This window comes from Mastigoproctus giganteus, chromosome 8 (genome assembly GCF_048544385.1).
Source record: "Mastigoproctus giganteus isolate SK-2022 chromosome 8, ASM4854438v1, whole genome shotgun sequence".
Taxonomy (NCBI): Eukaryota; Metazoa; Arthropoda; class Arachnida; order Uropygi; family Thelyphonidae; genus Mastigoproctus; species Mastigoproctus giganteus.
Genome location: NC_143582.1, coordinates 212,813,919 through 212,830,099, shown reverse-complemented (window position 1 = coordinate 212,830,099; position 16,181 = coordinate 212,813,919). Strand labels below are relative to the sequence as shown.

The window sequence follows — 16,181 nt, the reverse complement described above, 5'->3', positions numbered from 1 at the left end:
AATGAAAAGAAAATTTTTATAATTTATTATAAATTCTAGCATGTGTATGTGTGTACATGAAATGTCATTTTGGCCAAAAAATAAAATTAAATTCATATTCAAAATATAATGTGTAAATACACAAGATAATACGTTTTCCACATTATCTTGTATATAATATATATCTATAAAGGTGCTGCCAATTTACGGGTGATTCAACTTATGGAAATCTCATTTTACATTAAAAAAACTATGCATGTTTTGTAAAAAAAATGCCTGTGCAGAAATCAGCTGTAATAGGTGACTTCAAAAGATACCTACAGCCCAGTCTCCAGTGGGAACTTTCCACAGAAACCAGACACTGCCGATGTGCGTAGCTTGCCATGACTTATCACATAACGTGCAATGGACTTTGTATATATCCAGAATGGGAGCTTCTCGTTAAACTATTTCTTCTTTTATATCATTTTTAAATCCCATTATTTATACTACCACTCTGCTTCACAGATAACTTCTTCCCAGTTCATGGGGGAAAAAAAAAACCCAAACCAGAAACTGCTTCACAGTTTCTGGTTTGGTTTTTTTTTTTTTTATTATTATTATTCATTATCCCAGTCAGTTTGGGTGGACCTCGAAACCATGTGAGTGGACCTGACAATGCTGGGGTTTCGAAAAAGCAGCATACAAATACGTTAAAGCAAAAATTAGAAATTGTGAAAATGTATGAAGGTGGAAAAACAATAAAGACTCTTTCACGTGTTTTAAGGCTGGCAACATCCACTGTGAATACAATAGGGAAAGATAAAGATCGAATAAAAGAACGTGCAAAAATTTCCATGCCTTTAAAGTCTACTGTGAGAAAAAGAAGACATTCGTTCAAACCTCCCTACATAAATTCGTGAAAAAGACTGAGCAAAATTCCTCAACTTGCAGATTCTCTGACTCCAACTTCAGTGCCATATTCATCTTCAGCATCATAACTCTTCGGGCCTTCCACTTCTTCAGCTATTTTAGAACCAGAAGAGGAGTCTGATATTGACAACAAGATAGCTCTCTTTAACTTCATCCCCCTCCAAATAATATCAGTCATATATATCCCCACCCCACACACACACTGGAAATAAGCTGTATGTATACACACTTCAAAAGTTTTGTTGTTTAAATAATATGCTGATGCATATGTTATAAGTGTGTAATTGTAATATAAAAATGTTATTAGACAAACAAATAAAGTGATCTTTTAAATTGCAGACTTATGTTTATAGACATATTTTGGGTGGTTTCCAAGTTGCATAAAATTTTGACTTACGGACAGGTTTCCAGAATGGAACATTTATATAAGTCGGGGAGTGCCTGTACAACCAAGTCAAAATGTGATATTAACAAATATGCAGCACATTTCTATTAAAATATCGGCAAAATAATGCATGCCCAGAGAATTTAAAAAGATTATCGACATAGATTCTTTTCATGATAAACAATGAGGAGAAATTTATTTTAATATGTTTGTATAAATTAACATTATTTCAGAACTTTCATTATTTTTGATCTGAAATAACTGATATTATTTCAGATTTCAAAATCACCCCATTTTCTAGCTTTTTTTCCTGTACTTCCAATAACACCAAAAATTGAAAGTCCTGAAAATTATTGAATTTATGATCCATTTGATATTGTTGTCAAACTAATCCAAAACAGCTTTAAAAAATTTTGACCTCGTTGAGTGAGTAAACATATGAGAATTAAATCAACAAAATCATAATTTATGTATGGAGCAATAAGCAGAAGTTAAAATGTAACTTTCAATTTTTAGCATACCTTAGTTACAGTTCCTAATGCCACAAGACACACCTCTTGGCTTGGATGACTTCGAAAATGAGGTGTCATTCTAAGCGGTTCTATCGTGCATACTTCACCTCGGCTATGAATATGAATAAAGAATTTTACTACATTTGCTTTCCAGCTATTAATAAAACAAACAATACTTTTCAACATCTTTTTATAGTGTCATTAAGAATTAAGAAAAGACTGTACAACAAGTCTACAACTCGTTCATTTTTAAACTATACATCTATGTGAAAATAATAAATGAGAAAAAGTTAATTAAAATAATGTCTCAATGTCAAGAGTGCTAGCCTTTTTACATTGTCATAAATATAGCAATTTTGGGTGTCCTAAATTCTAGGACCACATGATGCTGCTATCCTACTTAGCTTAAACTTACTATCAGTAGCAAAGCAAGTATGTTGTAATGCAATCTGCAAACTCACCATGGCTGAGTGGATGTCACTTGCCATCTGTCTGAAAGCATACAAATTAATAACTCATCAATGGCAAGGGTAATGTACCGAAGCTTTTACAAGAAGAGAAGAGCAGATTATCTGATCTGAGATGCAGGCATTAAGAATTAAGAAAAGAATGTACAACAAATCTACAACTCGTTCATTTTTAAAATATACATCCATGTGAAAATAATAAATGACAAAAAGTTCATTAAAATAATGTCTCAATGTTTTTATTAAAATTCCTCTAGTGAACATGGTAGCCAATAAACAAGTCCTCCTTCTCACACAGAGTGGGCAAAATTTAATTATGTTCCATCTCATTGGCACAACATAGTTGTGGGTACCTGGAATGGTACCTTTCCTAATAGTTGAGGAGGAATGTTTCTGAAAAATCAGCATAAATTTCAACTTTAATCTTATTTTGAACAAATGTGGGGCAAGGATATTGGCAAAAATTCTGGTGCATTATCTGATACACCAAAAATTTATTATGTGTTTTGTTTTGCTACAGTCCTCATATAGTTTTACTAGTGTTCAGTGGCGCATATTATGCTTATTCACAACTTAACTGTGGTAAAAGTAGCTACATCTTAAGGGAGGAGGACACACAACAGGCAGGAATGTATAATCTTCCACCTTTGTACATATCTAATTACAAAACTGCACTTGATTAAGAAAATCACTGCCATTCACATCCCAGTGGAAAAACATCTGGTGCAAATGATATTTTGTTGACATAAGATTCTTAGTACCAGTGCCTGATTATATGAGGCAACTGAATCTCTCTAGAATCTTAAGTTTTTGCAGAGCAATAACATGTTATCAATATGCTGTGAAACAGTCTTCATTCTGCATATAGAATGCAAGGGATGGATATTACTACAGAAAGATGAAGGGAAAAAAAAGGAAAAAAAAAAAAAAAAAGACTACTGGCCTTTGAAATGAAGCGATATGAAAACTTTTAAGAATTTCTTACATTAAGCATGTACCCAATGAACAGCTGAGAAAGAGAATAACTGCTGAGCCAGAGAAAGAGAAAACAGAATCACAAATTCAAAGAAAATATTTAACACAGTTTTAACATGTTTTGGGATGTTACACAGTTAATCAGTAAACAAATAACATTAATCAAGTACACTGTTGGGTAAAATGAAACTGTAATTTAAAATATGCAAAATAATTATTCACATAATAAGCAACATACAAGTATGTATTCTTCTAAGGTGATTTTTATGCACACAAAATTTTGTGCGACCAGCAGAACTGCAAATAGAAAGTTCAGGTTCAGCCAATGACCAACCTGTGGTGGAAGAGAAATGGTCTTGAAACATTTTTATGTAAATGATCTAAGAATGAATGGCAAAGTTTAGATGAATACATCATCATTTTAGAGGAAAATACACATAACTTAATAAAGTAGGGAGCCAGACGTGTTCAAAGCCACTAAGTCGACTTTTTTTTTTTTTTTTTTTATTTACTGATTTGAAATTATTGTTTTTATTTGTTTGTTATTTGGATTTTAGGAGCATTAGCAACTAAGGCCATATTGCTCCGGGGATATGCAGTGGTCATTCCCTGACCTTTCCGCATCCTCCGTATTTAAATTTCAAATAAATTTTCTGTTTATACTCCGGGACGACCAAACGGTCAGAGGAGTTCACAAGATAGATAGAATACAAGAAACAGCACCGTATTCAGTAGTCACGGGCTTGAACTCCGGTCACTCGAGGCACGTGCACTTATTTGGTGGTCACAGGCTCGAACCCCAGTCTAATCAAGAAGCGTGTGCTACACACTGCTGCTCCTGCCCACCTGGCTATGGAGGCGCCTATTGTTTTTGTATAACTTTTGATTAAAATTTAGTAGTATAGTATTTTTTGTGATTTTCTGATTAATTTGGTGCATTTATTCTTTATTCAGCCTTGTAATTGCATAGAAACCACAGTCGATTTTGCTGGCACTGAATCAACAGTAGTAGCATTCAAATCTGTCACCATTGTTTTCCTATCAATATAGCAGATATTGGAAGTTTCTAAGTAACTTGTAGCAGTGTAATCAGTATCAGCAGAGAATTATAAATTACAAATTATAGCACTACATACGTGTTTTAATAATTTAACTTGTCACATAGATCATAATGTGCGACAGTAATATTCGTAGAGCTTTTAGAATCAGTGATTTGGCATAAATAGTTAGCGTGAGAGTTCAAACCACGTGGATGGCAATAGATAGTTAAATTTATTATCTATTATAACTACTTAGATTTTACAAATGTAATTTTTTAACTTAATACATATGACTTAAATTTTACAAACGTAACACAACAGCTTAATACATATGATTAGATTTCACAAACAAAACATTATAACTTAACTTGATAGGAGATACAAATTCATATAACGTAACTTGGTAGAAGATAAAACTCAATACTGAAATATATACAGTGTTATAACTGCATTGGGATATAAGTTTAGTGTTATATTTTTAATTGTATTGAAATTGAATTGAAATCATGCCTCAGACCAGAGCACCAAAGCAAAAGGTGCAAGGTAGTGGGAGTTCTGTGGCTCAGGGGAGAACTGAGGGGAGGGGGGATGTCTTCTGAATCACAACCTTTTGAAATGTACTGCTTGTATGATGTTTGTGAAGCTATCCGGAACGGGGCATGACATTGCCAAGGGGAATGTCTGTGTGTGTGTGTGCTCGATGTAAGGAATGCTAGGAAATCAGGCGCCAACTCAGTATTGTTATGGGCCTTTACGAGAGCTTGAAGAACAGGATAGATGCCCACAAAGGATTTAAATTGAAGGCCCATCACACTCTCAGCTGCCCACATCAAAGCAGGGCTTGCACTTAAACATCACTCAACACACCAGCAATTCCCAAGGCAGAATGCGCTGGTCCCAGGAACTAGTTGCTGTCGGTGACTCTATTGTCAGGGAAATGGGGAATATATTGTGCAAAAAGATAGGAGGACCAGGGTATGTCTGCCAGGAGCAATAGTTGATGACGTTGTAGAGCAGTTATCTTTTAAGAGCACAAGAGGTGATATTGTTGTACATGTTGGCAATAATGATATTAAGAGTAGGAAAACGGCGAAATTACTTAACAAATACAGGTCAATGTTGAAAAACAGCCGTGAGTTAGGCTGAAATTGTGTCTGCAATTTTACCCAGACACAATTGGACGACGTATATGATGAGAGCCTTGACAATCAATTGGGGCCCTGGAGAGATTGTGCAAAGTTCATGGAGTAGAATTTTTTCCAGAATGGTCTGTGCTTGTTACGAGGAGAGACTGCTTCTACAGGGATGGGATACACTTAAAAAGAAAGGATGCAAGAATATTTGCTGATGCTATCAAGGCAGTGTTAGGTGGGGTGGAAGACTGCTAGCTTGGGGGGATACACAGACTAACTGAATAACAGTAGCCGCTGAGACAGATGAAAGTGATTCTTGCACTGCTTCTTTTGGAATGAGCAGCAGCCTCGAAAACAAGGTGCAGGAGATTTCAGAGACTGCTGGGAGTCGCTGCGGAACATGTAAATACATGGGCTGTGTTAGGATAGTTAACAATAAGAACAAGTGCATGTATACTTGTGTGTACACCAATGCTAGGAGTTTGGTAAATAAATTTGATGAATTTGAGGTGTTGGTCAAACCATCAAAGGGAGATACTGTTGGAATATCCAAGACGTGGTACACGGATATAAGCAGTGCTGAATTGGAATTTGGGGAGTACAATGTGTACAAAAAAGATAGAATAGGGAGGGAGTAGGGGTTATGCTATTAGTTAAGAAACACAAAATCTAAGGAAGTGCAGCCAGTTGATATCGGTGGACAGTGCAGTGTTGAGTCCGTTTGGTGTGACATAAACACTTGCAAAGCAGAATTGAGAGTAGAAGTGTGTTATAGACTTAATGATCCAGATGAGTATAATGAACAACTGTACAGAGAAACAGAGTGGGCCAGTAAATCATAGTCATATAATAGGGGATTTTAATTTCCCAGATATTGACTGGAACTTGTGGGTTGGTCACTCACACACACACTAGCATATGTGAGTGAACTCACATGTAAACTCTAGAAGGAAGGGGATGAATTAGATTGGTCCACTTGATATCGAGGATTCAACCATTCATGATCCTGCTCAGGTAGCTAGCAAACTGAATGAGCATTTTGCATCTACATTTACAAACAAGGAGTTATTCAGGTAGGGGAATGCGAGAGGTGTATTAAACTATTGCATTGAGTTAAATGATTTTGTAATAACTAAGAGCAACTTGGAGCAGAAACTGCTGAAGATAAACATAAGAAAGGCACCTTGGGTGGATGGGATCTGTCCAGTTATATTAAAGGAAGCAGCAAAGGAAGTAAGCAAACCCTTAGCCATAATTATGAGAGCTTCCTTGGACTCTGGGGAAGTTTTGATGGACAGTGAACATGGACTGGAGATGTGCAAATGTGACTCCAATTCACAATTACTTTAACAGAAGTTAAAGTAATTACTTTAACTTCTGTTCAAGAGAAATTAATAGAGACACTGATCAAAGAAGCACTACAGGATCAGCTAGACAACACTTCAGTTATAGTTCAGATATAGCATGGATTTGTTAAGGGAAAGTCCTGTCTGACCAATTTCATTGGCTACTATGATATGATCAAGGGGACAAGGTATTCTCGTATTGATTGCAGCCTCCAGGGTTACCCCTATATACTGCTGTAGCATCTGTAGGTTATTTATAGCCGGCAAGAGTGTGTGTGTGTGTTGTGATGGTTGTTGTTTGCCGGCCCCGGAGTCTTAGCAGCCGGGAGGCAGGGAGAAAGCTACCTGCGCCCCCAACTCCCGTCCTTAGCCATGTGGAGGCACTCCAGGAACTATCTAAATTACACTAAGTGGGATTCCAACAAGTGGAATCCCGGTTATAATAAATAAGGAATGGGGAGGAGAAAGTGGGAGAAAAGAAAGTAGAAGAAGAAAAGAGAGCAAAACACTCCCTCAGGAAAAAGAAGAAATAGGAAAGAGGAAAACACTAGTTGGAAAATCTAACAAGCGAGAGAGCTTGAAGAGGTAAACTTTTGAAGCCCAAAGGCTTGTAATTTTGAAAGAAAGATTCCCCTAGCCGGGAAGGAAGCCCAACCTGCACCGACAAGGGGAGAAAGAAAAGTCTCAGGGAAAGAACATAGAAAATGTATAAGTGGCTATTAGATAGCCACTTAAAAGAATAAATTAAGATAAATAATAAATACTTATGTCACCGATATGAAACATAGCAGTAAACATATTAACAAATTACACTGCATAAGCAGAGAGTAAAATATACAATATTTACAAAATAAGTAATTAAAATCTTAGCTGAAAAACCAGTCAACCAAGAAATTAACAAAAATAGTCAACCAGAAGAAATGCAAAAACATATATACAAAACACAAAGAGACAATTAATTACAAGCAACAATAATCCAACAAACAGAACTCATCCAAGGCAAAACCAATAAATACTGTACAAATAAATTAGTTAACCGAATCAAAAGCAATTCTAAATTTGGATCTTACGAAGGCTTTTGATACTGTTGCACATGGAAGACTGCTATACAAATTGGAGCAGTGTGGCATTGGGGACAAATTGCTGCTATGGATAAACAGATGGTTGAGCGGGAGTGATAATCAATGGACACTGCTCTTCGTGGACTAATGTTATTAGTGGAGTCCCCCAGAGTTCATTATTGGGTCCATTGTTGTTTTCTGTATTTATTAATGATATTAATGAGGTATATTAGGCTTAATGTCTACGTTTGCAGAAGATACAAAGGTTCGCAGGGTGGATAATGACATTATGATATTGCAACAGGATCTAGAAAAGTTGAGCAATTGGGCTGAGAGGTGGCGACTGAAGTTTAACATTGTCAAATGTAAAGTCCTACATATGGGTAGCAATAACTCCAGAATAACGTATCAACTGTGTGGGGGGGGGTAGGGAATGAAAAGGATCTGGGATTAATTGTGCACTCAGATATGAAGTTTTCTGAACAGTATAGACAGTCTGCAAGAGTAGCTCATGATATACAGGAATTTTTTGCAGGGAAAAGGAGGTGATTATCCCCTTGTATAAGACAATGGTCAGGCCACACCTTGAGTACTGTATACAGGTCTGGAGGCCTCATTTTAGGAAGGACGTAGAGCTGCTGGAATGAGTACAGAGAAGGGAAACAAGATTAGTGAATGGAGCAAAGGGTGCTCTTACGAAGAAAGGCTTAAGTTATGCAAATTAGTGTCTGGAGACTAGGCACCTGAGAGGTGATAGGATTGAGGTGTATAAGGCCTTCAATGGTTTGAGCAAGCTCAATGCTGATGGGATTCTTCCCCTAGCCCAGATCAATTGCTTAGGGGAATATAAATCAAATTGAGGAAAGGCAGTTGTAGAATAGATGTGTGGAAATTTGCCTTTAACCAGGGAGTGGTTGATTTCTGAAAGTAACTTCCATCTGTCATTGTAGAAGTGGACAGCTTAAATAAATTCAAAGCAGAACTAGACAAACATTTGGAGTGAATGGATAGGTGAAATGGGAAGGGGTGGTTTTTTTTTTTTTTTTTTTTTTTTTGCTGATGCTGTATAGGCTAGCTTTTTTGCATCATATGCCTCTACTAATGCTAATTATATACATTGGTCCTTGAGGTTGTCACAGACATTCTCTCAGATATGCCAGATAAGCAGTACTTCCTACTTGGGAGTCTAAAACGCTGATGGAACTGATATTCGGGTGACAATCAAGTCAAGTAGACCCAATTTCGGTGAAGTCCGGATGGTCTGCGACAGCCAAATCCTCTGCTTGCATCTTCACAATAGTGGGACTGTTAGTAATCCTGGGTATAATCCCCATGCACAAGCACACTGTGTTCACACCTGGGTGGTCACCCAGGTGTAAACCAATGTAAGCAGGGGTCGAGGTGTGGTGCCGACACCACATGGAGGAATGCCGTCCTCTGTGTTACCAGGCAATACTAGGTAGTAGGTGACTCTCATCAACCGGTGCAATACCACCACTTTACATATTGGAAGCTTGAAGTGTTGGAACCCATGTTTAGTCTCCAGAACTAAGTTTCGGTCAATCCTTCCTCATCTCTTCCATCATGCAGTATGACTGATGACTTTTGAGGTTATGATGGACATCATGGCAAGATCCAATCTTCGTTACATTTCGAGGGTATAGCTCTAAAACGGTGTTCGCAGGCCAGCCGCTAGTTAGTACACCGGATCAAAACTATTGGTAACTCTCTAGGAGGCTTCCAGATCAGCTAGTGTATAATCTTGCTACCTCTACTCTGCCAGATAGTGACTGGAGGGAGTCCGATTAGTGTGTATGAGGGGGACATTGTCGAGGCCACATTATGTCAAGGATCTGGGTATATTCTTACCACGTGTACGACATAGCCAAAAATTTCATTACTTCATACAGCATGTCCCCCCCCCACCCTTTTCTTACTATTAAATACACCATGAATTGTCAAACTAATAGAGTAAGCTTATCTGCAAAAAGATCTAAACCTCCCAAACGCTTCCAAGTTCATTTCACAAATATGTGGTCTCAGTTCTAATCTCAACAATGTCCATTTTCACTTGCAGTCTGCCAAACCCAATGTACTTTTTCTGACAGAATCTCAGTTATCATTTGATTCAACTACTCTCATCTCAGTTGCCCAAATTATTCACTGTACGATTCCTTTCATCTCAAAGGTGGTACTTGTGCATATGTCCGTTCCGATATTTCCTGTCAGAGACTTGGTAATTTGGAATCTCCTCATTTCAGTCTTCTCTGGCTTAAAATCTCTCTACCTCAATCTGTCAAATTCATCTGTTGTCTCTACCATTCTCCCAACTCCACTAATCACTTGGAGTTCTCTGACTTCCTCTCTTTGCAACTTGACTTTCTCCAGTCCAAATTTCTTTTAACAGTGAGATAATTTTCCTTGGTGATTTTAATGTTCTCAACTCCAGCTGGCTTCCGTTTTCTAGTCACACCGACCCAACTGGTTGAGATGCTGAGGCTTTTGCAATTACTAATGACTTTGCACAGACTGTTCATTTACCTAAAAGAATACTGGACAATTCTAACCATACATCCAACACCGCTTGATCTTTTTCTCACGAACAACTTTTCTAAGTGCACGGTCAAAGTGAGTGGTCCTTTAGGCACCTCAAACCACAACTTGATGATTGTCTCTTCTCCAATGGAGTCTATCTCATGGCTATTCCCAACCTCGTGTTGTTTGGCATTACAAGGATGCAAAATGGAATGACCTGCGAGATTTCTTTTCTTCTTTTCCTTGGTCGGATTACTATTTCAAAACTTCTGATGTCAACATTTGCTCAGATCGTGTTGGTGAAATTATTCTTGTAGGAATGGAATCCTTTATTCCACACCCCACTTTACACTCTCATCCTCTATCGAAACCTTGGTTTTCCAATAAATGTGCTAAGGCTGTTCAAGAAAAGAATGTTGGATATCATAATTGGCTTGTTTCCAATTCTTCAGTTTCATTTTCTGCCTACAACAAAGCTCGCAACAAATGTAAAGCAGTTATTAATCAGTCCAAACTGAATGGGCTAAGAGTAGAAAACTTGCTTCTTTCCCTAATAGTAGCTGAGCATTCTGGTCACTTGCCAAAACTATTGGCTGCAACTTTTGCCCATCTCTGCTCCCACCTCTGTAAAAACCAGATGGTTCTGTTGTCACTTCAGCCAAGGATAAAGCTGACCTGCTAGCATCCCATTTTTCGTCCACCTCATGTATTAATGATTTTGGTAAAACATTTCCTACCATTCCCAACATGCTTCATTCAATTCCTCCTGCGGTCTTCTGTCAAAAGGAGGACAGGATTTTGACTAATCTTGATGCTAAGAAAGCTCCAGGTCCTGATGGCATTTCTCCACTTGTTCTCAAAACCTGTGCTCCTAAACTTACTCCTGTTCTTTGTCGCCTTTTTTCACTTACTTATTCCAAAGGTGTTTTTCCTTCTTCTTGGAAATTTGCTCATATCCAGCCAGTTCCTAAAAAGGGTGACAAATCCCTCCCATTGCTCTCACTGTGGGTGATGGTAGATGGCTCTCTGTCATCTAACTTCTCCACTAATGCTGGTGTCCCCCAAGGTTCAGTTCTTTCCCCCACTCTTTTCCTCTTGTATATTAATGACCTTACATTGACTGGAAATCCTATCCATAGTTTTGCCGATGATAGCACATTGCATTCCACTTTCCATTTTGAGAAACCTTGCCTGCTCAATCAGCTTCAACTTCTCGAATATCCGCTACCAATTATTTAAATGCCAATCTCCAGGTAATTCTCCAGTGCGGCAAAGACAACTTAGTTGATTTCAATCCTTCTAAAACTCAGTCTTGTCTTATATCTCGCAAGGATTCTTCTGCTCCTATGCTTATCTTTGGTGACACTTCAATTTCTAGACAAGTTGATATATCTCTTTTGGGGATTTCCCTGACTTCTAATCTCTCTTGGCACAAGCACATTACAAATATTGGTTCCTCTGCATCTAAAAAACTTGGTTTTCTCTTTCGCTCTCAGCATTACTTTTATTCCATGATAGGGTGGATTTGTGATTTGTACAGAGTGAACAACTGTTTGGAAGAAAAGTTCCCACATCTGGGGCAGTGCCCCCAAAACCTCTCTCAGGCTTCTAGATTCCATTCAGAAGAGGGCAGTTAGATTAATTAATGACTCATCTCTAACAGTTTCTCTCCACTCACTGTCTCATAGATGTACTGTTTCTGCTGCATGCCTCTTCAACAGATACTTCCATGGGCACTGTTCTTCTGAATTGGCTTCTATAATTCCCATTCTCTCTTTCAAAACAGTCCAAACACGTGCCGACACAAGCCAACATCCATTTACTGTCCAACTTCGAACCCAGAGAATCAACTTTTCATCTTCTTTGTTTATTCATTCAACCTTCATATATATTTCTTGAAAATTACAGTCTAGAAGTTCAAGTCTAATGTCAACAAATATCTTCTCTCATCTTCTCATTCTCCAACCCAAGCACGGTACTAAGTACTTATAGGTTCTAATACCTCTTGTGTTTGGGGTTTTCATAAAAAAAAAAAATAAATAAATAAAAAATATATACAGTCTGATAATGGTTATTGTACATACCTTCCAGAAAATATGCATCTTGTTTCATAAGTCCTCTGTCCCATCACCCTCCTGTTGAAACAAATTATAAATGTAAAAAACCACTTATTAATAACAGTAAATTATTTATTAGTGATAATTTCTTAACCAAACAATTTTGCAATTTAAAATACAGGTAAATTAATATCACATTAGGTGATAAACCTAAGAAAATTAACAATGAACGTGAAATGGCAATGCTTTAGACCAGTGTTTCTCAAAGTGCAGTCCAAAAACTGCTGGGAGTTCACAGAGATGGTTCAAATAGTCCATGAATAATGTCTGCAAACTACTCTTTTTTAATTTGTTATTAATATAAACTGCAATGACATTTTCAAGCTAAAAGGGGGTTCAAAAAAAGTTTTGCAGGCTAAGAGGTGGTCCTTGTGTCAATAAAGTTTGAGAACCAGTGCATTACACTAAATTGATTATTTTATAAATAGAGTTGTTTGAAAAACATGGAAGACAAAGAAAACCATTCATTTATTAGTTTAAAGGTAGAAAATATTCACTTAAAAATAATCTTGCAATACAAATTGGAAAGGAGTGCATGTGCAAAATACTCCAATTGCTAATGTCAGGCCATGTACTTACATGTTAGTTAGCTTAATGATGTTAGCCTAATGATAAGTCATGCCCGGAATGAACAACCTGCACACAAACAGTAACAGTTCACGCATTACATTTCAATCCTTAAGGTAAGTTCCATCATATATGTGCAGTCAAAAATTAGTTTAAAGTAAGGTCCCTCAATTCTTTATTTTTAAGTAGAATGTTTTAATCTCTAAGATTTTTTCTGTTAGCCAAACTACTCTTTTTTAAATACCACTTGCTTTGATGCTTGTTGTCACAATACATGAATTCATGTTAGAGCATATAAATTCTACTCACTTTGGCAACTGAACATGAATATGTTGTAATAATTATTATACTTGTTTATTGCTAATTATAAATATGTTGCCTGTTTGATTTCATAAAGCAAACTTCCACCATCTCATTACTGAAAAATACATTGTTGCCTTTCTCCCGCACATAAGCCTAATAGAAGTGAAGGCATACTATGACACTGTCAGATGGCACAACAGTCGAAAGAAAAAAGAGAGAGAAGAATTAACAAATATATAGGAGAGTAGTTGGTTATAACTGGATTAAGTCTGAAAGGCACATTATTGATTTAGAAGTCATGAAACAGTTAAAGTTGTCAAAGGTAAAACGAGTAGTCTGATTAGTGTCTTCATTCTGGTTTAGCACCAAAAGAATAGGTTCTAAATGAAAAGAAAAGCTAAGTTATATTATAGTTTGCAATGTTCATTATCAAATTTAAACCAAATATGGAAAATTGTTATGGGCATTAACAATTCAGATGAAATCTGTAACCAAAAAGCAAATTTAATAGCACCTAAATTCATTTGTTAAATGTTTTTCAACAAAGCAAACAAAATTTCAAAGTTTGATTCAATTAAAATAAAGTTTTCTAGCAAAACAGAATCTGTTAGATGAAGCAGGCATTTAAAGATTGTATGATTAGCATACAAGAATGAGAATATTATTCAAGTAAATCTGTTATGTACTGCTTGTTAAAAGAAGGTAAACTTTCAGAAATAGGTGATATTTAAATGGAAAGGAGTTATGTTGTTATGTTTGAGTCAAATATAAGTAAAAGTTAAATACAGGGAACTGGCACAAACAAAATATTTTTTGAATTTTATCTTTTTTGGAACCATGATTCATTAAATCTTCAAGTTAACTTTGAACGTAAAGGAACTTAACATTTCTGTGTCAACAGGACCCACTGGATCGTCCATTATAAATTAAAAACATTTCTTCTTAAACACAAACATAATTTTTTTTTTTTAATTCATGCCTTCAATATTTTAAAACACCCAAAAATAATTTTTCACAAGGTCTTGAAATGAAACTGATACAAAATAATTAGTTAAGGTTTAGTAAAAAAATATATATATATTTTTTAAATAGATTCATACACACAAAAAAAAAAAAAAAAAAAAAACAAGTGTCAACCTATTTATTTATGGAAACATGACAGAAGATTAGATTAATCTTTAAAAACAAGATAAAAAGACTAAATATAAAATCTGATTATTTTCTATCAAGCATTCTGTTTGTCAGGTTTAGTGATTGATTGATTTTTGATTTGGTAGTTGTTGGCGCATCGGCTTCTGTGGCCATATTGCACCTCCCAAGGTTTTTGCAGTACTTTGATCCAAGCCCGAGGCGGGAATCGAACCCGCGACCTTTGGGTTGCCGGGCAGGTACTTTACCCACTCGGCTAGCCCGGTCGGCCCTCAGGTTTAGAGAATCATATTTATATTACAATAGGCATATGAGTGGTTAAAACAGTTCCACAAACCAAACTGACAGTGCTTCAAAAAAGTCTCTGCTAAGCTGACAAAAACAACTTCACTGCTCTGCCAGATCACACTAAGAGGCAGTCTAAGTGATGATATGCAGAAAAACACTCTCTTAAATAAATTACAGACCACAGGTCGACCATCTGGCCACCAATAATCCGGTTTCACAGCTAATTCAGACAATTTCTGCGAACATAATTTCAAAAATTTCTCAGGTCGGTGCACTGACCTACTGCTACTGTTTTGGTGGAGCTAGTTGCAGCATCAGCTGTTGGCATGAACTTATAAACACTGGCAAGCCATTCCTACTTGTTTTTCTATATTTATTATTATAACCTGCTCACATTTAGCTGCAGCCATGGTTCCAATGCATAAAGGAAGTGCCTCTCATAGTGTAAAGCGCAAACACCGTACATTGTCCATAACAGATAAAGTTGAACTTCTGAAAAAACTTGACAGCGGTGTGTCTGTGAGAAGTTTAACTCTGCTTAATTGTAAATACCAGCAATTTCTCTCAATTCCTGTTATTTTAGTAATTTTCTTTTAGCCATTCCTTTTTAGATTTTTTTTTTTTTTTTTTACAACACACTTGTACAAACTTACAAAAAACACAACACAATATGATCGATAATACAGTGCACTAACGAACTTGTTTTCACAAAATCTCTAACAATACTGAAAAACTTATTGTGACGTTTAAGAGTTTGTTTTATCGCAATTAGTTTTATTACAGCACTCGCCGCAAGTGCAATAAACTAATCACAAACAACCTTCAATATGTATGTCGTAATAGCATCACATGTATGTGGCTGACCCGGCTTCTCAAGAAATAAAGTAACCTACTCAGCCACATATGCGACATATAAAAAAAAAAAAAAAAAAACCACCTCTTTTTTTGATATTTTAAGCAAAAAAACGACAACACTGATATTACAATATTTATTTTAGAATTACTAATCAAATTATGGTAATCCTCCAATATAGCATCATGGTCACGGTTACCTAGCAAGTCACCATCAGCTCCAACCTGGAATTCTTACAGAGCATGCACGGTGCTCGCTGAATTAAAAATAACGAAAAATAAGATCTTTCAGTAATTTTTTTATATACTTTTAATTTCTTTACAGAAAGAATCTGGTAATTTTCTACATTTTCAGTAATTTTTATATATTTTAATATGTTTAACGCATCATGGGCCAGATCACAAGTTACTATCAGCTCGGACTTGACTGAGCATGCGCGACGCTCACTATATCTGCAGTCTAATGTTGACAATGTACTATGTACTTGCAGTAATATTTTTTTCTCTCTTATCTGTATTCTGGGAAAATAGCTATTCCAATGCGTTTTCAGAAAGAATAA

General features: G+C 36.4%; 1 protein-coding gene across 1 annotated transcript in view; it reads right to left on the bottom strand.

The window, feature by feature from the left end:
- Positions 1-16,181, bottom strand: part of Vps8 (vacuolar protein sorting 8) — a 286,412-nt gene that overhangs the window by 208,346 nt on the left and 61,885 nt on the right. Inside the window, exons 9-11 of the mRNA XM_090380461.1 lie at positions 14,213-14,221; positions 12,430-12,477; positions 1,798-1,900 (exon numbers count right to left, since the gene is read on the bottom strand). Coding sequence (XP_090236587.1) covers positions 1,798-1,900; positions 12,430-12,477; positions 14,213-14,221 — 160 coding nt within the window. The remainder of the gene's footprint in view (positions 1-1,797; positions 1,901-12,429; positions 12,478-14,212; positions 14,222-16,181) is intronic.